This window comes from Pseudorasbora parva, chromosome 16, assembly GCF_024679245.1.
Source record: "Pseudorasbora parva isolate DD20220531a chromosome 16, ASM2467924v1, whole genome shotgun sequence".
Lineage (NCBI taxonomy): Eukaryota > Metazoa > Chordata > Actinopteri > Cypriniformes > Gobionidae > Pseudorasbora > Pseudorasbora parva.
In genome coordinates, this window is record NC_090187.1 from 36,716,676 (window position 1) to 36,743,097 (window position 26,422).

General features: G+C 35.7%; 2 protein-coding genes across 7 annotated transcripts in view; both read left to right on the forward strand.

The window, feature by feature from the left end:
* The window catches only part of zgc:158868, a 41,377-nt gene extending 25,273 nt beyond the window's left edge, over positions 1–16,104 (forward strand). For 3 of the 6 annotated variants that reach the window (XM_067418866.1, XM_067418864.1, XM_067418865.1), the window contains exons 2-11: positions 348–460; positions 3,774–3,838; positions 6,586–6,732; positions 9,470–9,522; positions 9,610–9,792; positions 10,283–10,337; positions 10,450–10,637; positions 13,213–13,377; positions 15,515–15,625; positions 15,716–16,104. In XM_067418866.1, the coding sequence (XP_067274967.1) occupies positions 9,646–9,792; positions 10,283–10,337; positions 10,450–10,637; positions 13,213–13,377; positions 15,515–15,625; positions 15,716–15,829 (780 nt within the window). In that variant the 5' untranslated portion in view covers positions 348–460; positions 3,774–3,838; positions 6,586–6,732; positions 9,470–9,522; positions 9,610–9,645 and the 3' untranslated portion in view covers positions 15,830–16,104. Of the gene's footprint in view, positions 1–347; positions 461–872; positions 983–3,773; positions 3,839–6,585; positions 6,733–9,469; positions 9,523–9,609; positions 9,793–10,282; positions 10,338–10,449; positions 10,638–13,212; positions 13,378–15,514; positions 15,626–15,715 lie in introns of all 6 variants that reach the window. The other 3 variants (XM_067418869.1, XM_067418868.1, XM_067418870.1) reach the window with 3 other exon arrangements.
* Positions 16,105–17,453: 1,349 nt separating this feature from the next.
* The window catches only part of ripor1 (RHO family interacting cell polarization regulator 1), a 75,217-nt gene continuing 66,248 nt past the window's right edge, over positions 17,454–26,422 (forward strand). The window contains exon 1 of the mRNA XM_067418874.1: positions 17,454–17,609. The gene's annotated coding sequence lies outside the window, so the exon portion shown is untranslated. The remainder of the gene's footprint in view (positions 17,610–26,422) is intronic.

The following is a 26,422-nucleotide window of genomic DNA, read 5'->3' on the forward strand; positions in this document are numbered from 1 at the left end:
TGCTGTCCCGTTGGAAGTTTTCCGAGGCCCCCTGCCTGTTCTCTCATGGGCAAATTTTATACCTGAACAGGTATAATTAGTACATTTCCATTTATGTTTCTGAGAAGAGCAAACCATAAGGTTTAGAAAATACTATGAGGAAATGTTGTACACGTAAGCATTTCTGTGTTCTGTCAACAGATTTTGAATCTTGCATAGAACTATTAACACACACCATTCGTGTACAAAAATGTGAGATTTGCTCACTAGATTTCTCCGCTGTTTTTTCATATTTTCCCTTTTAGTCTTTCAGCTGCTGGTCTTAATTAAACCTTCCCTTTCTTGTGTTTCCCTTGTTGTGTGTCCAGTCTCTGCTCTGCACACCCTCTTCACGGGCCTCTGTCCAGCTCGGATGATGATGGAAAGCAGAAGAATGCCGGAATGTGGAGGGAGATGATAATCCTGGGTGCTCATCGCAACGGTCAGTACTTTGATCTACTTTGCATTTGGTCTAGAGACACAACAATTTCCTGCAATATAGCATAGAAATGAGTTTTGAATACATGTGTATTAGTGACTCAGCTGACCTATAAGGTTTTTGGAAAAGAGGTCTTGAGTCTTGTTTGGTTCTTGAAAACTCTATTTGATTATAATTGGGGAAATTGAGATTTTTCAAAATATCTTGACCAAGTAGGCAATGTTCTCCTCTCTGGTTCCTCCATGTACTCATACTTAAAGTATTTAACCAGTCAAACCAGATGTTTGTTAGATAAGTACCTGCTGAGGCTTAAGGTCTTTGAGTGACTTTTCGCCTGAGCAGCAGAAACCCGAGAAGTTTTTTAGAATAAGTCGTCCTTTGTAAAATGACTCACTGTAATCTTATATCACTACAGGAAAACACGTATTACGTATTGCAGGAGGACATAGATGGAGGTGATGGGAGCTTCAAAATACAGAGAGACAGGTGGCAAACCTGTGCTTTTCTGTTTAGACGGGTGAATAGGTCCGTTATACTCACCCACATTGTATTAGTCTTTAAAACAGGGTCTATTTAAGTTTGTAGTTTCTAAGTTGATGGATGCTTAAGAATGTGAGCTATTCAACATAGGTCTGGTTAGTACAAGCTGATAAGATATGTAATACTCCCACCTCTGCTCTTCATCAGGCCTCATATAATCGAGGAAAAAAGGAGTGAAACTGCACTTGAATTGTTGTCATCACGACATGTTATTTTGGATGGGGGGCGGGGACAAAAATGATGCGGCAGATGATTAACAAATTTTCTCTAACCTGTCAGCGAATGGCTCACAGTTCACTTCTTGATCTCATTTGAAGCATGCACCGTGGATTTTGCAGGTCCTTTCAAGTCATTTTAAGCCGGATATAACCAGTCAGTTTAAATAGGTGACTTATGATAATATGAAAAAACAGCCTCCTAACAAGAAGGTCATACTCTCCATCTGACCTGAAATTACATAGATGGCTCATACCTCAGTCATTTCAGCAGAATGTCAAACATGCCGATCAAACCTGTCTGGAATTACAAATATTTTTTTTGTTCTCTGACCACACATTCATTTTTCAACTCAGGTACACATCCCTATTGTACCCTGTTAAGAGTGTATTCAAACAGAATGATCATTTACATTACAAAGCACCAGAGTTGGTGATCCAAATATGTGAAACTAAATCAAATTACTAGTTTAAATTAAAAAGTCTAATAAGAAATGTTTTTTGAGCACCAAATTATATAAGAATGAGGATCATGTGACACTGAAGACTGAAGTAATAATGCTGAAAATTCAGCTTTTCCATTACAGGAATACATTTTATTACATTTTAAAATATATTCAAGTAGAAATAGATTTTTTATATTTCACAATATTCATATTTTGTAAATTTGGTGTGCGTAAGAGACTTACTGACCCAAACTTTTGAACATTACTGTAGATGGTGTGACATTCGACAAGTGTTGAGTTCTCTGGTCAGAACAAAAGCAACTAACGCCTGGTGAAATTGTACAAATAAGTACCCAGGTTGTGACTGCAAATGTGACAAAACTAAAATTTAAAATTATAATCGTCAGAGAAACTTGCAATAAAAACTTCACAGTAAGGTTTCGATTAGTTAACATGAACTAACAATGAACAATACTTTTACAGCATTTATAAATCATAGCATTTAATAATACATTATTCAAATCAAAAGTTGTATTTGTTAAAATGAGTTAATGCACTGTCAACTAAAATAAACAAACAATAAATAAATATTTTTATTAACAAAGATTAATAAATACTGTAACAAATGTATTGCTTATAGTAAATTCATGTTAGTTAATACATTAACTAATGTTAACAACCGAGATCTTATTGTAAAGTGTTGCCAGGCATAGTTCACCCAAAAATGAAAATTTTGTCATCACTTTCTCAGCCTTAAGTTGTTCCAGACCTGTATGAGTTGTTTTCATATTTTCAAAACAAGCGAAGATATTTTAAAGAATGTTGGTAACCAGACAGTTGATGGTATAGTCATTGTCCTCCATAGAAAACCATGAAAGGAACTCAGACAGGTCTGAGTGAGGAAATGATGACAGAATTACATTTTTGGGCGAACTAACCCTCTTAGGTGTCATGACCTTCATTCTGATTCTCTGTCTGAAATACCTGATTAATGCAAATTTAAAAAAACAACAACAGTTGCTACCTGAAATTTTTTAAGTACAATCAGCTTGTATGATTTAGTTATTTCAACTTAAATTACATTACACTAGCTTAATAATCTTTGTTGAATGTTGCATAACTTATAAAAAAGAAGCGGAAAATTGCTTAACTTATTTTGATGAGTAAAAGCAATGTAAAAACATATGTTGTTATAACTTTAAAAAAAAACATTTGCAAGGTGCGTGATGTTGAGGCCACAATGAATATATGGACATACAGAAATATTCTTAGAAAAAAGATTGACATCGATGTGGCACACTGTAAAAAATTAGAAAAAAAGTTACCTGGTTGCCATAAAATTTTGAGTTCATTGAAATTAAAATTTTGTGTTAATACAATGAACATTTTTCTAGATTCGACAACCTTTTAAAAAATATATTATTAAAAGATTTTGTAAGCATATTGGGTAATTGTGTGTGTTTTATTTCTGATGACGCAGTGAATTTTCATGATTTATCAAAATTTTTATGTGGTTCAGATACAATAATATTTTGAGTTTCTATTTATTAAACAAATTTCCTTCATTGTATCAACACATTTTTTTAAGTTCAATAAACTCAAAATATTAAGGCAACCAGGTTACTTACTTTTTTAAGTTAAACCAACAAAAAACAACCAAATATTTTTACAGTGCATAAATACAATCAGTATGACATTTACATTTACATTTAATCATTTAGCAGACGCTTTTATCCAAAGCGACTTACAAAAAAGGGGAGAGCAATAGAAGCAACGAAACAGACAAGGCCAACAACCTGTAAGAGCTGTAAGAAATCTCAATTAATTAGCACAGTAGACAATTAAAAAAAAAAAAAAATTTTTATAGATATCTACAACACAAACTCACGTACGCAAAATACAAAACACTGGATTTTTGATAGCTATGATATGAGAATGACAGCATCTTAGAATGATTCTGTAGTTTGTTAAATACATTTTTTGGCATTTTTGAATCAAAAGTGGGTGGATATAACATCACCAATTTTATAATCTCTTTTATTAAGTCCATAAATATACTGAAGGAAATTTGCTTAAAGTGCGCCATTTGAGCATCCTTTGTTGTTTGCTGTTTAGATTCCCAATACAGCATGATAAGAACATGAAGTCTTCTTTGGCACTCCAGACATGGGAATGACGTGGTAAGTAAAGACCAGCTTTCATTAATGTTTGATGAGGAAAGAGGCTGGTGATGTTTTTTGCATTTACATTTGCACTCAGTCCTTCTAAAGCGGTTCATGCACCAATGATACACTCGGACGTACAGGTTGTGAGGAAGAGAGGTGGAATGCTTGTGTGGGTTTTCGAGGTGTGTGTGCATTTATGTGTGAGGAATGCTGCCAGACTAGCTGGTACACTTCACTTTGAGGACTACATTCCCCTGGCTCTCCCACATCCCTCAGCAGGTTACCAGACCCCAGCCGCCAGCCGTTAGCCTCTCAGCTGCCTACCCAGCATTCCACAGGCTTTAGCTTAAAGAAGAAAAATAATTCCCGGCATGGCACGATTGGCCTCTGGCTTGAGGCGAATGCCCTCTGTGCTGTCACACAACTCAATAAGAACAGGCCAAGTGTCGGGGAAGCACTAGTCGTGACATCACAAATATGTGGATTGGTTGCGGGAAATTTAAGAATGCTCACCTGTGCGTGGTCAGAACACCAAGCAGGGCACAATTTACTATCATTCTCTCTACAGCTGTTTTTTATTATTTTCTTGGCTTTCTGGTCAATAAGTCCTTGCCACCTTCCCAGGCTGGCATCGTTTTAGTCAGTATGATGGAGGTACATGAATATTGGCCACTGGCCTCCCATCTGAAATCTGAGAGCTCAATCTGGAATGTGAGACGTCACCTGGTCACCATGGTTACGTGTCTCTATCAGCTGCTCTTTGTCCTAGTTTGAGAGGACGGGCTGTTTTGTGTTTTTGTCTGTTGTGAGTGCTTGTGAACAGGTATGAGAGTGATTCTGCAATTATAGTCTGTTTTGTGTCTTATTTGTGATTAATGTGGATTTACAGATGACCTTGAACTTGAAAAAAAGAAAGAAAAAAAGTTTACTCAAACTCCATTTATTTTCCATATTTTTATTCTTTATTATTTTTACCCTGGTGACATAATTAATCATGTTCTGCCACCTAGTGGCCATAATATCTAATTATATTTATAGCAATATACTGACAGCACCCTGTGATTTGAATGTGCTGTCAGAAAAATAAAAATAATTATATAGTCAGTTCCTTAAATCTGCTTTAATTTTTTTTGCAAACATTTTTATAATGCCACAAACGTTTTTATAATGTTTTTCCTCTTGTTTTAAGCAAAATCTACCCACACTGTAAAAACTTATATGTTCAATAAGTTATGACAACATATGTTTTTACATTGTCTTAACTCATCAAAATAAGTTAAGAAATGTTAAACTTGTTTTTATTAGTTATACAAGATTTAACTCATTTTTTAAAAGTCAGTTTAACATAATTTAAGTTGAAATAACTTAAACATCCAAGTGGATTGTACTGCAAAAGTTCAAAATTTGTCTTTTTTTTACAGTGTACATTTTAAGATTTATAGGTGTAGGTATTGTTATTATTTTCTAATAGGGAATGTATAGGATTTATCCATGTCACATGTATAAAATATATTCCTTATTTCAAGTGATTTAATTATTAATGTAACTAATAATTAGTGCTATGTGTGTGTACTGTGTATACTTATTATTTATATACATATTTATATAATTTATCTTACATAAACATACATATTTTTCTTAAATATACACATGCATGTGTGTGTATTTATATATACATAATAATTATACACAGTACACACACATTCGTCATGTAAACAAAAACCTTTATTTTGGATGCGATTAATCGATTGCCCAGCGATATCATTGTGATTATTTAAGTGTTTTACATTAATACATTTTTGAATAAATTTCCCTATAGTGATTAAAATAAGAAATGTTATGAAAAAAAAGAAAAGTTAATGTCCGAAGAAATGGATAAATAATAATAATAAAAAATCTACATTTGTTAAAAATGTAAAATCTCTGAAAACATCTATCATCCTGCACATTTTTGCCTTTCAAGTAAATGTATCTTGTTTTAAGGCTGTGTAGACATTTTTACTATAAAACAACACAAAAAACTGACTAATAAAACTGCAGCATAACAATGGCATTGCATTGACGCCACCTGCATGTTCTGAAAATATGTTAGTTGTTGGTCTTGTCTGAGAAGAAGAGGCTTTTGTAGACTCAGGGAGGGACTCGGTAAGCGACGACACTTGTTAAACATTTACTTCGGTGTTCTGATCAAAGCGTGGAACACAATTCCAGTCGGTTCACCAGTCCTGTGAATCACACGCATCTCCAAGTCAAATCTTTGAAGATAAACAGAGAGGAAAACCTTTAAGAACGTTTACAAGATTATCTGCATGATTTTTCCCATAAATGCTTATCTGGTTTAGTTTGGCAAGTTTTCTTTAGTACGTTGCTTTGCATGGCATGGCTATGCACTGTGACGTGTTATTAGATTTTCCCATTTCTGACATGCACTTGCATATACATCATATTTCAATCATAAGTCATTGTGACACTGAAACCTTTTCTGCTTCTCCAGGTCTGCTGTAGATAAATGGTGGATTGTGACAAGATACACATGTTCGAAATCATGTACAATTTATGCAGACATGCATTATTCTCCTAAAATGCTTCTGATACAGTAACTAGCATATGATCACAGTTTTATAAGCTCTTGTCCAGCAGCATAGTGTTGGCCCAAATCCGTATCACTATGTTGCTGTCTGAGTGATTATGTATCCTATATCTTTTTGTGTTGTTACTAATATTATTTCTTATGAAACAATGTTCTATCTAATTTATTGAAGGCACTGATAGTCCAGCTAATATTATAAAGTCTTCAAAGCTGAAAGTCAGCTGAGAAAGAAGGCCTGAATCTGATCATCAACACTGCCAAAAATAGGAGGAAGATGGTAGAAGTGTACAATGTTGCAGGATCCCTACTTATCACAATGGTGAGCATACCTTAACATAACTAATGTTTAGTTGCATAGTTCACTTAAAAATGAACATATTATCATCGCTTACTCACATACCCTCAAGTTGTTCCAAACCTGGATGAGTTACTTGAGGGCAAACTTTTCAGTGTTCCCTTCAACTATCCTGTTAAGTTACTTTTCATATTGTTTACATATTCAGCCAATATATAAAACACGATCTGTTCACTTATAAAGTTGTTTTGAAAGAATTCTGTTTTGCACCAAGGCCATATTTTATTTAAATACTGTAAAAACTGTATATTCTGAAACAGTATTACAATTGTAACTCTTTTCTTTTTTTTATTTAAAATGTTATTTATTCTTGTCAGGCAAAGCTATTTTTTCAGCATCATTACTCCAGTCTTCAGTGTCACATGATCCTTCAGAAATCATTCTAATATGCTGATTTGATGCTCAAGAAACATTTACAAATGTTTCAATGTTAAAAACAGTTGTGCTACTTAATATTGTTGTAGAAACACTGATAAAATATGTCTTTGAGGAAAAGAAAGTAAAAAAAAACAAAAAACATTTAAAATATTGTATCTGAACCACATAAGAAATTTGATAAATCATGAAAATAGCCCTATTTGGCATGTTTCACTGCGTCATCAGAAATAAAACACACACAATTACCCAATATGCTTACAACATCTTTTAATAATATATATTTTTTGTAACATTGTAAACGTTTTACTGTCAATTTGGTCAATTTAATATGTCCTTGCTGAATAAAACTATTAATTTCTTGCAAATAAAAAAAAACATACTATCCCTAAACATTTGAAAGGTAGTTCTATTAATGTGACCTTTTACAAAAACTATATATATATATATATATATATATATATATATATATATATATATATATATATATATATATATATATATATATATATATATATATATATATATATATATATATATATATATATTTAATCTTGATAATGTCAGATAACTTTGATAGAAAGATATGTGATGGGTTACAATCAACCAATCAGCTGTCAGCTGTTAAATTTAAGCAAACAATTAGATAATACTAATGCAGGTCAATTAATTACCAAGCAATGCTTCATTTAGTTTTTGTAAAAGGTCACATTAGCAATAAAAAATAAACACTTAAAGGGGTACTTCAGCGCTGGGAAGATGAACCTGTATTTAAACTGGATCATCAATGTAGTAGAAATGTGAAATTATTTTTGAATTTGGCGCCTTCTAGACTGAGAAAAGACAGAAAATGTATTTTTGTCTCATGGGGATGAAAGACTACAATTCCCAGAATGCTTTGCTGCCCTGTGAGGCCATTCCCAAAGCCACCTACTGGATTACTGTGACTGAGTTGGAGAAGACACTACAATTAAAAACTGAACGTGTCTGTTCAATATAATGAGTGAGTCACCGCGCGAGTGTCACAGCACTGAGCACTAACTGCAGGAGTCAGATAAATGAGCTGATGAGCTCTCGTGATGAGAGCTGAGGTAATCGCGACTACACTCGCGGCATAATGTTACATTCACAACGCGAGTTCAGTCTGGCGTGTTTCAGTTCATGCCTTTGCAAGCTTAACTTTCATAGAAATTAATTTGAGAAGTTAAAAGACTTACATTGCTCACCATAGCTCCGTTTAAATGAGTGCCTGTAGCTGCGAGCTGAGCTCTGAGTGTGATCTCCCATCCCTCATGCGCGGGTTCAAGACATGCGGAAATGGCTCCCTCTGCTGGCTGTAATCTTTAGCCTTTGGCCAAACATTCCTCTTATGATGCAAATATTTCCAGAAATAAAATGCATGAATCTCTTGTCTCAGGGGGATATGAGGGGGGGAAGCACAATCATTTGAATATACTCCAGGGTTTCTACTGATACAAAGCCATATGCTAATCACTAAAGTAACCCTTTAAGTAAAACATCATGTCAAAGTGTCTAAAAAAAATTGTCCCATAATTTTACTGGTAGTCCACTGTATGAAAAATTGTGTATAATTTGTCACAGTTTACTTTTTTTTTTTTTTTTGCTATATCGTCACTTAAATAAGTGAACTATAGTGTCCTGCACCCACTAGTAAAAAATATATATCTGGTGTCTGAATCATTTTTGTTTGAGTACACACACACACACACACACACACACACACACACACACACACACACACACACACACACACACACACACACACACACATATATATATATATATATAAACAAACAATTAATTGATCTTATTTTACAGATGTTTAAATCTTTTGAAGTGATTACTCAACAGTGATTACTCAACTCATTTCTTGTGTGGTTCATGTGAGCAGCTTTAGTAGTTTAACATGTATTGCCACATCCGTTTGTGGTTAATTCTGAAGAACTGCTGAATATTCTGAAAATGAAAGCACATGAGATAATCATCAGTGTTCAAGCAGTCATAATATTTTTGAAAGCCATTCTTGAATTAATTTATTCTTATGAAATAAGAAAGTCCGCAATCTGGTGGCCATCTATATAATCTTCTGTTTTGGCCACAAATAACAATCAAACTTAAATGAGAGAAAATCAGACAGTCAAGACAGTTTATTCCTTTGCATTTAAATGAATATGGTAACAGAATTACAACGAGACACTAAAACATCTGAAATGTTACCAATTTTTACAGCATGTCTCATTTGCAAGATTATTTGCATAAAAACACCTGCTATATGAGTAGATATAAATGTTTTCTCTCTGTCCAGGAAGAAGAAGGCTTAGTAGGGGAGGAACTAGGAAGCATGAGCGGTGACACGTAGTAAACATTCATTACTCCATAACACTGATTACTCCCACACGTCCAGTACGTACACACTAACATACATGTACATGCCTTCCATTGTAGACAGAGCGCAGGTCGCAGACGAGCCTCTGACTGATAATGACATCTAGAATGTGTGAAAGTGTTCTGGTGACCGGATCAAACCGTGGAATCGGACTTGAGTTGGTTCGTCATATGGTTGAATCACTCTCATCACCACTTCAGATCTTTGCTGGTTGTAGAGACCCAAATGGACCAAGAGCACAGGTAAGAAGCCATGATAACTTTAACTTTATATGGTTTGTATCAGATCATTAGGTAAGTACATTGGTATATATACTGTTGTTTATTGTTAATTCATGTTTGTTTATAATATTAAAACTATTTTTATTAACACTTGTTTATAACGTTGATTTAACTAAATTATATTATATAATTTACTTAATTCATATCATTTTAATTATATACAACTCGTATATAACGCCATGCCACATAAAAAAATTACTGTGCTTTATGAAAAACATATTTTCGATACATTGAAATGTGTACCATCTATTAACCTTTGTACCATCTATTCAAGTTTTACAAAGACAAAGTACTGTACATGAGTCATTGTGACACTGAAACAAGTCAGGCAACTCTGCTGATCCTCTGCTTAAAATATTGGGTCAATTGTGACATATAACGTGTAATCATTTTGTAAAGATGCATATTCTTAGAAGTTCCTGAGAAGAACGTACGTCTGCTTGTCTTCCAGGAACTCCAGAAACTAGCTCAGAAGCACCAGGATGTGGTCACGGTTGTCCAACTGGGTAAGTGATTCATAGTAAAATAATGGATATTGCTATAGTTGATTCATGATTATGTTCATTAGGGCAGTCATATTAATCTAATATTATGTTGTTTTACCTCATTTTTCAAAAGACACCAATAGTCTGGCTAGTATCGCAGAGGCCGCAAAACTGGTGGAAGCCAAGCTAAATGGCAGAGGCCTGAATCTGATCATCAACAATGCCGGTGTGAACATCCCAGGATCTCTAGCAGAGACAGGACAACGGGAGATGGTGGACGTTTTCACAACTAATGTTGTAGGACCCATGCTCGTAGCAAAAGTAGGTGTTCCTTCAAAACTGCAACAAATGATTTTTTTAACTTGTATATTTGTCTTGTTTTTCATCACAAATATCTAAAAATACTTATATCACTATATATTTACTGAAGGAAATACTATTTATTAAAATCAAATCAAGTGAGTTTATGCTCAAAACAAGAATAATCTTGTTTTCCCTTTGAATTACCCCACTGACATTTTGTTTCTTGTTTAGAGCATAAACCCATTAGCAGTTACTAATTACATATTCAATAGTGTAATTAGAGTACTGTACAAATTACTCTCTCCAAAAAGTATTTAATTACTTATTACTAATTACCTTCTAATTACTTTCTAAATCCTATATTAACCTTGAGTTAAGCAATTCAGGTTAGACATGAAACAGCTCTTTTAATTAATTAAAATAAATAATATAAAATTACTCTTATTAACTGACTAAAGTATTACAAATGTGAGAAGGATACATAAAACATGCTGTTAATTCCACTATTGTATTATATATAACTATATTTAGTATTTAGTTAAATTACATCAGAAGTAACTAATTAAATTACAGAAAAAAATAAGAGTAATCCCTTGCTTTACTTTTTTAAGGGAAAAGTATTTAAATTACAGTAACTAATAACTTAGTAACTAATCACACCCAACACTGGGCCTCATCCAGTGGCGTCAATTCAACGAAAGCTAAGTTATGGCAGATTCTGATAATGTCATCATATTTACTCACTCAACATGACATCCCCCTTAAAATACAATGGTTCATTCAAAGATGAATCATGAATAGCTTTAATAGTGTTTCACAATGTAGGAAAACAAACACTTATGAAACACAAAAACTTTTATTATAAAATAAAAAATGACCACTATAGCCAGTAGATGGCATAAGAGGAGCACTTAATGGCAAATTTATTTTTGGACATTATCAAATCACTATTAGTTTAAAATCTATCTTTTTGTTCTTTTTGTCACTTTAGTACACAAGTATAAAGGAAAAGCCACATTAAAGGTTCATTTATAAAAAGTCACAAAGATAGTCACTAAGTCTCATTAAAAAACAACCTTTATTTAAATTCTGATGAAATTACACAGAGTAAATAGCGTTTCCTGTATAATTACTGAAGCTGTCAGTCAGTCCAAATGAGTCAAACTCATTGGTGTGAAAACTACCATTTTAAACAATGCATCTGAGTAAACTTCATTTAAAAAAATATTTATTTTCAACATGTCTCTGCTTTGTTGTTTACAAACCCTGTTCCCAAAAATTTGGGACTGTACAAATTGTAAATAAAAAACAATTCAATGATGTGGAAGTTTTAATTTTTAATATTTTATTCAGAATACAACATAGATGACGTATCAAATTTTTAAACTGAGAAAATTAATTGTTGATTAATTAAAATAAGTTGATTTAAAATTTTATGGCATCAACACATCTCAAAAAAAGTTGGCACAAGGCCATATTTACCATTGTGTGTCATCCTCTCTTCTTTTTATAACAGTCTGCAAACGTCTGGGGACTGAGGAGACAAGTTGCTCAAGTTTAGGAATAAGAATGTTGCCCCATTTTTGTCTAATACAGGCTTTTAGTTTCACAACTGTCTTAGGTCTTCTTTGTCACATCTTCCTCTTATTATGCTCCAAATGTTTTCTACGGGTGAAAGATCTGGAGCATATGTTGTTCTCTAACTTGGATATACCTTTCAGCATCGATGGTGCCTTTCCAGATGTGTAAGCTGCCCATGCCATACGCACTCATGCAACCCCATACCATCAGAGATGCAGGCTTCTGAACGGAGCGCTGATAACAACTTTGGTTGTTATGACATGGTGTCCCAGTTTTCCAAAAAGAACTTAGACCATAGAACAGTTTTCCACTTTGCCACAGTCCATTTTAAATGAGCCTTGGCCCAGAGAAAATACCTGCGGGACATGGATATGTACTGAAGATATATAGAGATAAACACAATTTTACAGGTTAATATGTACTATGAATATAATATACAGATGGCTATAACTATAAACAGAATTTACTGATAGATATGTACTGAATCAAAATTGCTATTGTAAATCTGGTCAGTGGGCGGAGTTACTGTATCTAGCTGTCCTCATCCTTTTGAAGTTCATGCAAAGGGGATTCGCAGCGCTGAAAACAGCGTCTTCTCAACATGTCAACAACATGAACCAACCTCTTCCAGGCCTCAGCTTCAACTACAGTGTTTGAGGGCGGGTCAAAGTAGATGTTGTTCATTTATGCAAATTTGTTACATTGTTATGTAGTTATGTAACAGGAAGTGAGACTGGAATTGTTGATGACTAAGCAGTTCAGAATCATTTTTGTCTTTTAGGAGACAATAGATTAATTTGTCATACACTTTGATTTTTTTTAAACTTTGCAGATCTTTTACACTCACAAACGGCTGTATTACACACTGCATGAAGGGTAATATTTGAATAAACGGGCCATTTTAAGAATGTTTAGATGGACAACATACTAAGTAAACAAAGTTTTGCTGTGAAAACTGTAATTATGGTGTAACACTTTCCTTTTACAGTAAATTACACAAATTCATTTTCAGAATTTCCATCCGCTCCTGTGCAAGGCTGCAGCTCAGTTTCCTCATCAGACAAGCATGTCTTCCAATAGGTCGGCTGTCATCAATGTCTCCACGCTACTGTCATCCATCACCAGATGCCCTGAGAATTTCTCCTTCTCTCCAATGTACCCCTATCGGGTCAGCAAGGTATGGTGCATCATGAGGCCTTTTATTGTATATCATCAAGTAATATGGACCCACTTTATAATAGGTGGCCTTAACTACTATGTACTAACATTTTAATTAATCATTTGATACAGTGCACTTATTGTGTACATAAATGTTTTTACATTTGGATTTACCTTTTTTAAAATACCTGCATGTAATTACAGCTGTAATTAATTTCTGTAGTTACATTTATAATTACTGTTTACATGTCCCTTACACCTAACCCTACCCTAAAACTTACCCACACACCACACCTGTCACTAACTTTACCCTTAAACTTACCCACACACCACACCTGTCTCTAACTTTACCCTTAAACTTACCCACACAACACACCTGTCTCTAACTTTACCCTTAAACTTACCCACACCACACCTGTCTCTAACTTTACCCTTAAACTTACCCACACAACACACCTGTCCCTAACTTTACCCTTAAACTTACCCACACCACACCTGTCCCTAACTTTACCCTTAAACTTACCCACACACCACACCTGTCTCTAACTTTACCCTTAAACTTACCCACACAACACACCTGTCCCTAACTTTACCCTTAAACTAACCCACACACCACACCTGTCCATAACTTTACCCTTAAACTTACCCACACACCACACCTGTCCCTAACTTTACCCTTAAACTGACCCACACCATCACACCTGTCCCTAACTTTACCCTTAAACTTACCCACACCACACCTGTCCCTAACTTTACCCTTAAACTTACCCACACCACACCTGTCCCTAACTTTACCCTTAAACTTACCCACACCACACCTGTCCCTAACTTTACCCTTAAACTTACCCACACCATCACACCTGTCCCTAACTTTACCCTTAAACTTACCCACACCACACCTGTCCCTAACTTTACCCTTAAACTTACCCACACAACCACACCTGTCCCTAACTTTACCCTTAAACTTACCCACACAACCACACCTGTCCTTAACTTTACCCTTAAACTTACCCACACCATCACACCTGTCCCTAACTTTACCCTTAAACTTACCCACACAACCACACCTGTCCCTAACTTTACCCTTAAACTTACCCACACCACACCTGTCCCTAACTTTACCCTTAAACTTACCCACACAACCACACCTGTCCCTAACTTTACCCTTAAACTGACCCACACCATCACACCTGTCCCTAACTTTACCCTTAAACTTACCCACACCACACCTGTCCATAACTTTACCCTTAAACTTACCCACACAACCACACCTGTCCCTAACTTTACCCTTAAACTTACCCACACAACCACACCTGTCCCTAACTTTACCCTTAAACTTACCCACACCACACCTGTCCCTAACTTTACCCTTAAACTTACCCACACCACACCTGACCCTAACTTTACCCTTAAACTTACCCACACAACACACCTGTCCCTAACGTTACCCTTAAACTTACCCACACCACACCTGTCCCTAACTTTACCCTTAAACTTACCCACACAACACACCTGTCCCTAACGTTACCCTTAAACTTACCCACACCACACCTGTCCCTAACTTTACCCTTAAACTTACCCACACCACACCTGTCCCTAACTTTACCCTTAAACTTACCCACACCACACCTGTCCCTAACTTTACCCTTAAACTTACCCACACAACACACCTGTCCCTAACGTTACCCTTAAACTTACCCACACCACACCTGTCCCTAACTTTACCCTTAAACTTACCCACACCACACCTGTCCCTAACTTTACCCTTAAACTTACCCACACCACACCTGTCCCTAACTTTACCCTTAAACTTACCCACACCACACCTGTCCCTAACTTTACCCTTAAACTTACCCACACCACACCTGTCCCTAACTTTACCCTTAAACTTACCCACACCACACCTGTCCCTAACTTTACCCTTAAACTTACCCACACCACCACACCTGACCCTAACTTTACCTGTATCCCGCCTCAATATCAACAAAATTGTTTTTTGTTTTTTGTTGCAATACAATATGAACACAGTAAATACATTGTACTTTTTTTTTTTATGTAAGTACATGGTAGTTAAGACCACCTAATAAAAAGTATTTGTCAGAGACTTTATTTTACTCTATTAAAACGATTACGTCATGAGTGTTTCTATACTTCAGGCTGCACTGAACATGTTATCTCGCTGCTTGGCAGAGGATTTAAAAAAAGATGGCATTCTAGTTATGTCTCTCCATCCAGGATGGGTCCAAACAGAAATGGGAGGCCCAGAGGTAATACAAGTGTGTTTTTATATTCATCTCATTGCTTTACTTACTTTGGCATCCTCACATTTGTCATTTTTCGTGCTGTGTCACCCTCAGGCTCCCCTGACGACAGCTGAGAGCATCCGCGGTATGATGAAAGTCATCACAAGCCTCACCGAGAAAGACAGTGGAACTCTTTTAGATTGGGAGGGCAAAAACATCCCCTGGTGATTGCACCACTCATCTTGTGTGACGTTTGCACATTGACATGTACTTCCACATTTATGTCTGTCTGCGGTTGTCTGTGTAACACATGAATTGTTTCAGTGTACACACACTAATCACAGTATTCAAACTACAAAATGTAACAGAATAGTGCATAAGTATGCAATTTGGGACACACTTTTTTGTCCGTTCACAAAGTTTGTAATACTGCATTGAAAAATATGTAATTATCTCAGTGTAATGCATGTGAGGATGGTCTCATATAAAAACCATCATGAAAACAGCGTTCCTACGCCTTGAAGTGTTTCCTCTAACTAATATTTGTATTACAGACTTTCCAAATTGAGTATCAGCGATTGTAGTAAGATTAGCGATGAGACAATGGGAGAATGAGTACTGGTAAGAAAGGAAATAAGGAAAAAGTAAAAGCAGAGCCAAAAGTGACAAAGCCAACCACAACATGCCCTTCTTCGACTGAAATTTCCAGCAAGGACAATAAAGTTGTTATACAATAACAAAAAATAATGGGCTGTAAGATGAGCTGCAAGAGCCACTTCATGCCATGGTCTCATAATTAGTAAATATTTGTTTACTTTAGTCAATCATCCAAAAATGCATGGGTACAGTCTGCCCTCTAGTGTTCAATGAGTATACAAAATGTAAAGCAGTTGTTTCAACCTTGTAGCAAGTAATAATGTAATAACTGTGTGCATAATGTAAAACTGCACATAATGTAATAAGTATGAAATTATTATTATAATTAAATGTTCATAATGTAATAATTTTCATATTTTCATTGGTATTACTTTACAGTAAAATTAAAAAAAAAAAAAATACCAATGCATTGTGTAATAGTAATAATAGGAGGAATATTTAAATCTTTTGGATTACACAGGTAGTTTAAGACTGGATGTTGATTTTAAAAAATACTGTACTTTAATACTTATATTTGTATGTTTTAAAAGCTTTTTTATGTTTTTGGTGAGTTTTTCATGTAATACATTTCTCATCGTGTAACATTTTTTATTAAATTATGAGCTCAAGATTTTATTACAATAATAATTTAATATGGTATATATCTATACACATTTTATAATAGCAAAACTGTAAACTAAGAGAGTAAATAAACCGAAACCAGGACATCAATAATAGATTATAAAAATGTAGTAGTAGTAGTACTCTTTATTTGTCCCTTCACAGGGCAATTTCTGCAGCATCAACAATAAAATACAAACTGCCATATTACATTCACAATGCATCTCACAAACATAAATGAACCACATGGTCAAATTATTTGACACAAAACACTGTTATTAAGTTTAAACTCGGTTCTAGGCTAACTGTAAGTTGGGTGGGTTGTGTGAGTGTGATCGACGCTGATGGCATTTGTTTAAAGATAACCCAAATCAATCAGTCTGACAAAAGAATCAATCATAGGCGGTTCCAGATGTCGATTAGCTTTGCAGTGAGTGAAGTGATTCATTAACGTGTGTCTGTCTGGCTGTTAATTTGTTGAGGAGAGAACTAACTGACTGTTGATTTTTCATTAACTATCAGCTGTCTCATGACTTTACTCCTCTGGTCCTGTGAAAACAAGCACAGGAGGGTTTCATTTTTTTCTCTCGGCTTTGAAAGTAAAAGAGGTGGGCATAAGCAGACGCCTCGGGACAGCACGAGTACACGCTTCACGCGCTGCTAGTTAAGCTCAAACAACGAGACTTTACTTGTATACGTCACGTTAACTTATTTCTTCGCACGGGATTGTCAATTGGACAGCACTCCTCAGGTAGGAACCTCATAGTGGACCAGTTGTTTAAATAGAGCATGTTTGTTTTTAAGACAGTATATTTTTAATAAAGGTATGTTTGGGGCAACTTTATGTCAGCAATTACAACTTAATTTATGATTATCTTTATTTGGAAATATTTGCCGTATATATTGTGACGTGAGGCAGCTGTGGGACTTCATTTCACATCATTAATCACAAATTGTCGGCAGGAGAGGAATTAGCGCCAGTCTGGGATATTCCCGATATTCCCACTGTACGCCCAGATTCAAACCTATGATTCAAACAGAGGTTGTCATGGAAATCGAAAGTTTGTTGGCTTCTAGTAATGAGGGTGCCTGGTAAAGTCGTGAGGGGAAATTGAAAAAGGGCTTCGGTTTGGACTATGAGAACTGGACATAATAAAGTTATACCTGTAAATGGCGTGACCAAACTGGCAATTAGATTTAAACATCGCACTATTATAAATCAACCAAAATGGTTGATACATTTTGTGCCCTTTGAACTTTTAAAACGCTTTTCACACTATTATAATTTCGGTTCAAACAAAAGAGGAGATGATGAACATGACATGTTAAATATTTTTTTTTTAGTAAAATTTCTAGCTAATAAGTTTCATATCTAGGCTATCATTTTATGTAGGCTAGTAAATATTTTCACACTTGCATAATTTGACTAAATAAAGCTTGATCTGAAATCACATGATAAAATAATATTGGCAAGTAGCCTACAATACCTTCTGAAAAAATGTTTTGTTGAAATATTTTTCAATTTATTTCAAAAATAATTTTAACATAAAACATATTTACCGGTAAATGGTTTGTTTCATCTTTATATAGCAATTATTCATAATTGTATCGGTAACACTACAATAAGGTTTCATTACTTACTTTAGCATTAGTTTACTTTAGGTAACATGAACTAAGAATTGTCAATACTTCTGCAGCATTTATAATCATAGTTAATGTTAATTTTAGCATTTACTAATACATTATTTAACTCAAAGTTGTATTTGTTATTAACATTAGTAAATGCACTGTGAAATAACATTTGGATGTTTGAAAAGCTGGATTTTTTTTATTAACTAATATTAACAAAGATGAATAAATTCTGTAATTATTGTTCATTATTAATTTTATACATATACTAATATTAACAAATGAGACCTTATTGTAAAGTGTTAATATATTTTCATAGATTATTATGATTTCATAGAAATTCTAGGCCTAGAACAAGAGTAAAACAATCATATCTATAAACAAAAGGCATTTGAAAAGTCATGGTAAAATGTTTCACAAATCGTATAGCCTCCATGAGTATTTATTGCCTTGACAGAATGTGAAAGCTGCAGCTGATGTGTCATATTACACTCTTATCACTTAGAATTTTACACTGAAAAATGTACATTCCAGAACAACATTTGCTGCTGCCTCCCAACTGCGTTCAAATGTTTTTATATGTTTTGGCAAAACATTTCTTTTGAGGATTGCATTTATTTGACTCCATTTATAGAACATATTGTTAAAAATGAACTTTAACAACTATTTACGGAAATCTAAAATGTAGGCATTAACAATGTCCAGAAAAAATGATTTTAATAGGTTTTCTCAATGAGCTGCTCAGAATACAAAATCAAAGTGAAAAGTGAAACACGATTTACATGCAGGGTAAGAAGTATAAAATATTTCTTTCTTTCTTTATATACTGAAATCTCTGGTCAAAAGTATTAACTGAATGAATTACTACAAATTAATTGATGTGTAGGATACAGTTGACTCTGTAGATCAAGCAAACCAGAAGGAAGTGTTTTGGCCCTGGGGGTTACGGTCAGCTACACACATATTAATTTGCTATTTATATATATATATATATATATATATATATATATATATATATATATATATATATATTCCACACAGAGTCACAAGAGACGTTTTTTTTCCATGCCTTGATGGTATAGAAAGCACCTTGTCAAATTTGTTAATGCTGCCACATTACTTGTCACATTAAACATGTCCTTCATTTACTGTAGCTGCGTGTGCTTGTATTGCGTGTCAGTGTTTTTGGCAGCTGTTCGGGCAGGCTTTATCTTTGACCTCAGTCTAGTAGTGGTCAGCAGAAAACAAATAGCCGTGAGAGGGAAAAACAGAGGTATGACATGTTACATGTAGACACGTGGCTTGAGCCATGTTTTACTCCCTGAAGCTGAAGTAGAGTGATTTTTTTTTTTCTTGTTTGAGTTTGTTTTTCTCACGGTTTCTAGTTTCCTCCACAGTTTCTATTGACTGTGTCACGTCTGCTCTCTGCTTGCTTTTTTATCTCTATTACAGTCCCACAAATTCCATTCACATACACTTTACAGACAGCAATAGATTACGCACTATATGTTTTTTTGTTGTGAGCTTTTAAAGAATCTTTGCGAGACAACATCTGTCATGCAGCAAAAACATCTTAAAAGCACCATAAAAATAGTTATTATAAATAAAAATATACATTTCAAGTCTTCTGAATCAATAAGATATATTACATTTTAACACTTAAAATGGTGAATACCTAGCCTGACGTGGTCATACTCAATTCTAGTCAGAATATGAGTCTGAAACTGCTCCACATTGGGCTGTGATTATGGGGCATTTGTCAAACGAACCAGGAAAGACCTCAATTGGATAGACCGACTATCCGAAATGTCAACATAGTTCAACTGCACTGTGTTGCCAAGTCCGCGGTTTTTCCATGGGTTGTTTTCTATGTCCGCAGGTTGAAGTGACTATTATGTGATATATAGACCCATGAGTGTGAATTTTAGCAGCAACCTTGCCAAAATAACATACATTTTACCCCCCAAACGCCATTTTTCCCCCAGAGAACCCCCCGAGAAGCTATTGTTTAGGGCTAGTAGTTGGCGGGTTTTGTTGTAAAAAACTTGGCAACCCTGTCTGCACGTGCACTGAAATCAGGCTGGAATACACAATCTTTGCCGGTGTTGTAAAAAAATAAAATCATTTAATGATACACAGAGTACTTACCCAACATGATCATCATTTCTGAGAGAAATTGTGAAGGTGAATGCATATACAAACAAGCTCTCCTTTTAGGATTCAAACAAATATAATCCAAGCCCCTTTGATGACGTGCATGATTACGTTACTGTTGATCATCTGTCTGTCATCGTCTAAAGCCCGCCCTGATGATTTCATTGGTCCGAACAGTTTCTGTTCGGGGATAATTACTCCTCTATGGAGCAAAGCCAGACCGAACTGCCTGACCTAAAAATGTTGTGGGCGGGGCTAAGTTCGGCTGGCATCCAGGCTAGTGAATAACATATTGATCACTGAAATGAGATTTCAGTTGATTGAGTTAATAGGAATGGTCTGCAAAGCATGTACAAATAGATAAATAAACTTAAACTTCCCCTATTACGCTATTTTAAATGTGCCTTGTTTTGGAGGTCTCCTAAGTTTACATGCATTCAAGAAATTTTTTTAAAGTCTCATAATATACAATGCACATCACCTCTTTTCTCACTGTGTCTGAAATCATATTTCTCAATAAAGTATTTAGTCTCTCTAAACCCCTCCTTTCTGAGAGCTTCCTCTGCTTTGATTGGTCAGCAGACCCTGTTGTGATTGGTCAACCATTTACAGTGCTTGTCAGAAACAAAACACCCATGACATATCTGGGTTTCAGCTTCGGAGTCTTTTTCCGCACCTGACACGCAGTGATACGAACAGTATCAATGGCGTTGTTTTTTTCCGTATTCATTCCAATGCACATCCTCATCCTTTTGAAGTGTATTTGCAGCACAGACATCGGTGTCTTCCCGTCATGTTGCTGCTCAGATACAACTACAGTTTTTGCGCGGGTTAAAGTACTATGTAGATGTGTTTGTGTGGCCTAAAGTGTACGGCGTAAGTACGTCGTAGGCTGTGTGCAGCGCGCGTAGCCTGACTTGCACCTCTCCAAAAATGTACAAACGCATAAAAACTACATGGACCGCAAGCGCTGTGATTGGTCTGCAAGAACCCTTCCCCCAGGGTTATCATGATCCTACTGTATGTTTAATTGCACATTGACATAGACAATGATGCAAAAGTATAAATTAAAATTGATTTGTAGCCCACAGCATAGAGGCTATGCCGGATTTAAAATTGGATTTTAAAGCCTAAATACAAAAGGCAGAAGTCAAAAGCTTGGATTGGATCATTGTATCCTTGTTATTTGCTATTATTGTAAGTGACAGGTTCAGGTTATCCCGCCCTCATGCCGAAAAACAAATCATCATATACAGGTTGTTAAATGATGAGCGGCAAGGCAAAGATTCGTTTAACAGAGTATATCTTTACTGGAAGAGATGCAGGAATTTAATATACAGGTGCGTAACTTCATCACCCTATCACATACCGGCGCATGCGTAGAAGCAAGCTTTTACAACTTGGTCTGTTTGGATTTAAAGCTACAGAGTACTATGTTCTACACAGGTCATTCATAATAGAAAGGTGCAGGGAGGACATTTTGTAGGCCAAAAGTTAGCATTTTAGCACTTCCGGTTCCATTGTCCTGAAGTTTTTTTTAACGTGTTTTTGGTTGAATGCTTGAAATAAGGTCTGTGGTGAACACAAGCTCAAGATGATGTTTTATTCTACAATATAAAATACATCAGTAATACCCTCTTGTGATTTTTAAGCTTTTACTTGTCTTGTAAAAGGCAGTTGCTAACAAGTGGCTATGGGACTTCAGAGATTGTCGAGGACATTAAATGTCATCAGCCGAAAAGATAAAGTCTTTCACAGCCTTGTTTTGTCTCTTGCAAACTATTATAACTCAAACGCTCAGAGGAAATGTTTTTAAACAAAGACTGAATGAGTTGTTGGAAGCTTAGAGAAGCCATGTGACCGTGGTGGAGTTCGTTTACCTTTTGACTTCTGCCTTTTGTATTTAAGCTTCTAAAGTCATAGGTGTGTTCATTTGTGAAGATTGTCACGATGATGTACAAAACATGTGAGATCCATAAGATTTTGTTAGTCACAGACCTTATTTTCTACAATAATCCAAAAGCCAGGAAAGTTTGCAGGAAAGGAAAGTTTGCAGGAAAGTCCCCATTGTGTGGGTGAGATAGAGAGATAGCTATCGATGGTAGGAGGAAGTGTTTATTGGTACAGATGTGGAGGGTGACAGATCGAGGTGGTGAGGTCACACCAGCCTGTGATGCACTTCTTCCTTCCACATACACTGCCAAACACACTTATGTGTTATGAAACACATTTAAAAAAGTGTTGTTAATTTATGTACTCTATCAGTAGCCATGAGCAGAGACTTAATTAAAATAAAAGTTGTACATTAGCAATTAACGTGTAAATCAGGTAGCAATTATCCTAGACATAATTTCAAACTTTTTTTTTTGGTCACAAGATTCCATACAAACTCAAAATGTTGGAGCACCTGTTGCACTAAGGATTAATTTAATCAAAACCTGCTTTGCCAGTCTAAACACAGTTTATCTAAAGTGTTGAGGATTTAAAGAGTCAGGACTAGTTGGCCTAACTAGTTGCAATGCCTTGCCCTCTGTTTTTTCCAAGACAAACTTGATGATGACTTTATCTCAACAGGAACAGAAACGAGTTTCTCGGGGATAAAAATATCCCATGGCACTGTTTATTTTCGCCGCTGAACACTAGTTGCTTCATAGCAGACATATGAAACAGAATAGTGCTTTGAATGACATGCGCAGGACAATGGCAGGAAACGTTTGGTCATTTTCCTCTCTGCCCTGCTCTGTTTATTAATGTCTGTGGTGGCCTTACACTTCCTGATAAAAGGGCAGTGTGGACAATGAATAAATGCTGCAGCTTGATTCCATTTCAATGTGATATTCAAAGTGTTCCTGTATTAGCTGTTGATAATACTATCATAATAATCACCAATTACGAGCATTATAAGGTTTTTAATCTAAATGTAATCAAAAATAAAATAACTGAATTTGCTTAATTATTGAGGTCATGTGGCTATGTGACAAACACCAACTTCCCTGGCTCAAATTTTTGATTGTGTTGGTATTTTTTTCCTGAGAAAAACGGGCATAAATAGTGATGAAAGCCAAAATATTAAATGTCATGAAATGTCATCCACTATTTTATCAAGGGCTTCAAAATGACAATATTCAAATGAGATTTGGAGCAAAATTACAGGGGGGTAATTGACTTTAAAAAGAAGGCAGCATCATTATTTTATTTTTACACAAACATTGGTAGGTCTGTTGGTTAAATATGTTGACCATTCAGTATTTGTTGTATTATATGCCAGTTCATTGGCAGGTCAAAAATGTGAGGGAAAAAAATCTTGTGTTTTTTTGCCCCAAGTATGCATGCTTGTAACTCAAAAAGTAAGATACATTTTTTAAAGATAAATATTTATTTTGATATTTTCATTTTAAAGGCCCTATTATGGTTCAATCCCAGAGATATGGACATCTTAATGCGAGAAACTGGTCAATTGTACATTTTCAGTGGCCAAAATAGGTTTCTTTGCACACAGCTAATATTTTTTTCTTTTAAAGAGGAATATTTGAACAACAAATAATATTGAAATTAGAAATAGTATGTTTTCTATCAACACAATTGCATAGAATATACCTGCCTGAGTGCGATAAATATATATATGTTTTTTTTAAAGTTTGCAGGCCTGTCACTCAAAAATAATGAAATACATAAATCAAGCATAACATTATGACGGGTGAATTGAATAACACTGATGAATGATTATCTCTTCATCACGGCACCTGTCCTCAAAGTTGTTATCAAAAGTGTATTTATCAAAATTGGTCCAAAGAAGGAACAGTGGTGAACTGGCATCAGGTTCATAGGTGGCCAAGGCTCATTGATGCACGTGGGGAGCGAAGGCTGGCCTGTGTGGTCTGATAAAACAGAAAGCTATTGTGGCTCAAATTGAATTCAAGTTAATGCTAGTTCTGATAGAAAGTTGTCAGAATACACAGTGCATCAAGGTTTGTTGCGTACTATGGAAGTGCAAGTCAAGGTGCCCATGCTGACCCCTGTCCACCATCCAAAGTGCCAACAGTGGACACGTGAGCATCAGAACTGGACCACGGAGCAATGGATGTGGCCTGGTCTGATGAATCATGTTTTGTTTCACATCACGTGGATGGCCGGGTTGCGTTGCTTACCTGGGGAACACATGGCACCAGGATGCACTGTGGTGTGGGGAAAAGGCAAGCTGGCGAAGGCAGCATGATGCTTTGGACAATGTTCTGCTGGGAAAGCTTGGGTCCTGCCATCAATGTGTATGTTACTTTGACACGAACCACTACCTAAGGTTTGTTGCAGACCATGTACACCCTTTCATGGAAACAGTAATGTGGTCAATGCCTCAACGGGTCAGGACTGTTTTGACAGCAAAAGGGAAACCAACATAATATTAGGTCATAGTGTTATGCCTGATCAGTGTATATCTCAATATGATTATAGATTATGTTTTTTAACAAACATTTTTCTTTTGGAATCTTAATTTCCAAGGCCCTATATGGTTCTCATGTTCCAGTGGAACACGCACAGCTGTTTCCAATCTCTCTTTGTTTAGGGTTTATGGGGTCATTATAGTACCAGGCAGTGCTTCTCACTGAGCATCTTATTGTCTTATTGTCCAGTGGAGGGCAGTATTGGATGAGGATTCTTAGGTCTGATTTTTTTCAAGTATAGTTACTGCTGTTGTAGGAATGGGTCATGATGCCGTCCATTTCGCTGTTCTTCTACACTAAATAAATTTGTAAAACATTTAAAAGCACACTCGTGTAGTCATCGCACAAGACAATCTGTCCTGTTTTCACTTTTGAGTATGTGATACTCCCTACCTCTCTATAAGAGGCAGATGAAAGTAACTGGCATGTCATGTGGAGTCCAAGAAAAGCTCAGCTGTTGACGTGTGATATTAGTGGAAAGAGAAACAATTAGGACAAAAAGCACCTTTAGCAAATGAAAACAACTGCAACAACACAACACCTGCCAACACAGCTTTTCACAATGGCGGTTTTGTGGAAGGGAGTGAGACATTCTATTGTGGGAAGAGAAAGATAACATTCATCGCCTCCTGCCTGCAGGGAAACCTCTCTCTTCTTTACCATCACCCATTCGCTCTCTCTGTAAGAAAATGATCACCTCATAGTTGACACATATACACAATACAAACAATAAATAAATAAAAATGTAACACCTCAGTATGAGACATATTTACTTAATCCATGTTTTGTAATTATATTACTGTCGGCGCTGGTTGCAGCATGGGAAAGTTAAGGTAGGATCTAGTCCAAACTAAAAAGAAAAATTTGAAATTCTCTTTCACAATCTGGTAAAATACCAGTTTTACAATTCAACAGATATAAAAGGCAAGCAAAGCTGGCTGTGGAGAGTGGCGAGATGCTGCATCTATAATTTGTTTCGTCAGCTTCCTTCCATACATGGCTGACAGTGCAGCCGGCCAAATGACTAACTGGCTTTTTAGGGCATTACAGTTCAGAGTGAACAGGAAACACTGCAGCACTAGGAAATGGTCCCAGAATAAGAGATAAAAAATACAAATGCATTCTTTGTGTACCCTTCCTTGTTTACTGCTGTTGACATGGCAGAAATTCATTATTTGGGGCTATTTTAGAGTCGTGCTGATAGGACACTTGTCATGCGACTCCTGAGCACTAGACAGAAGCGGCTCTACGTGCAGAGGGTGGAAAGAGGAAAATATCTCTTCACATGCAGGAATGAAACAAATGTCTTAAAGCTTCCAATAGACTTTTAAAAGGCAAGATT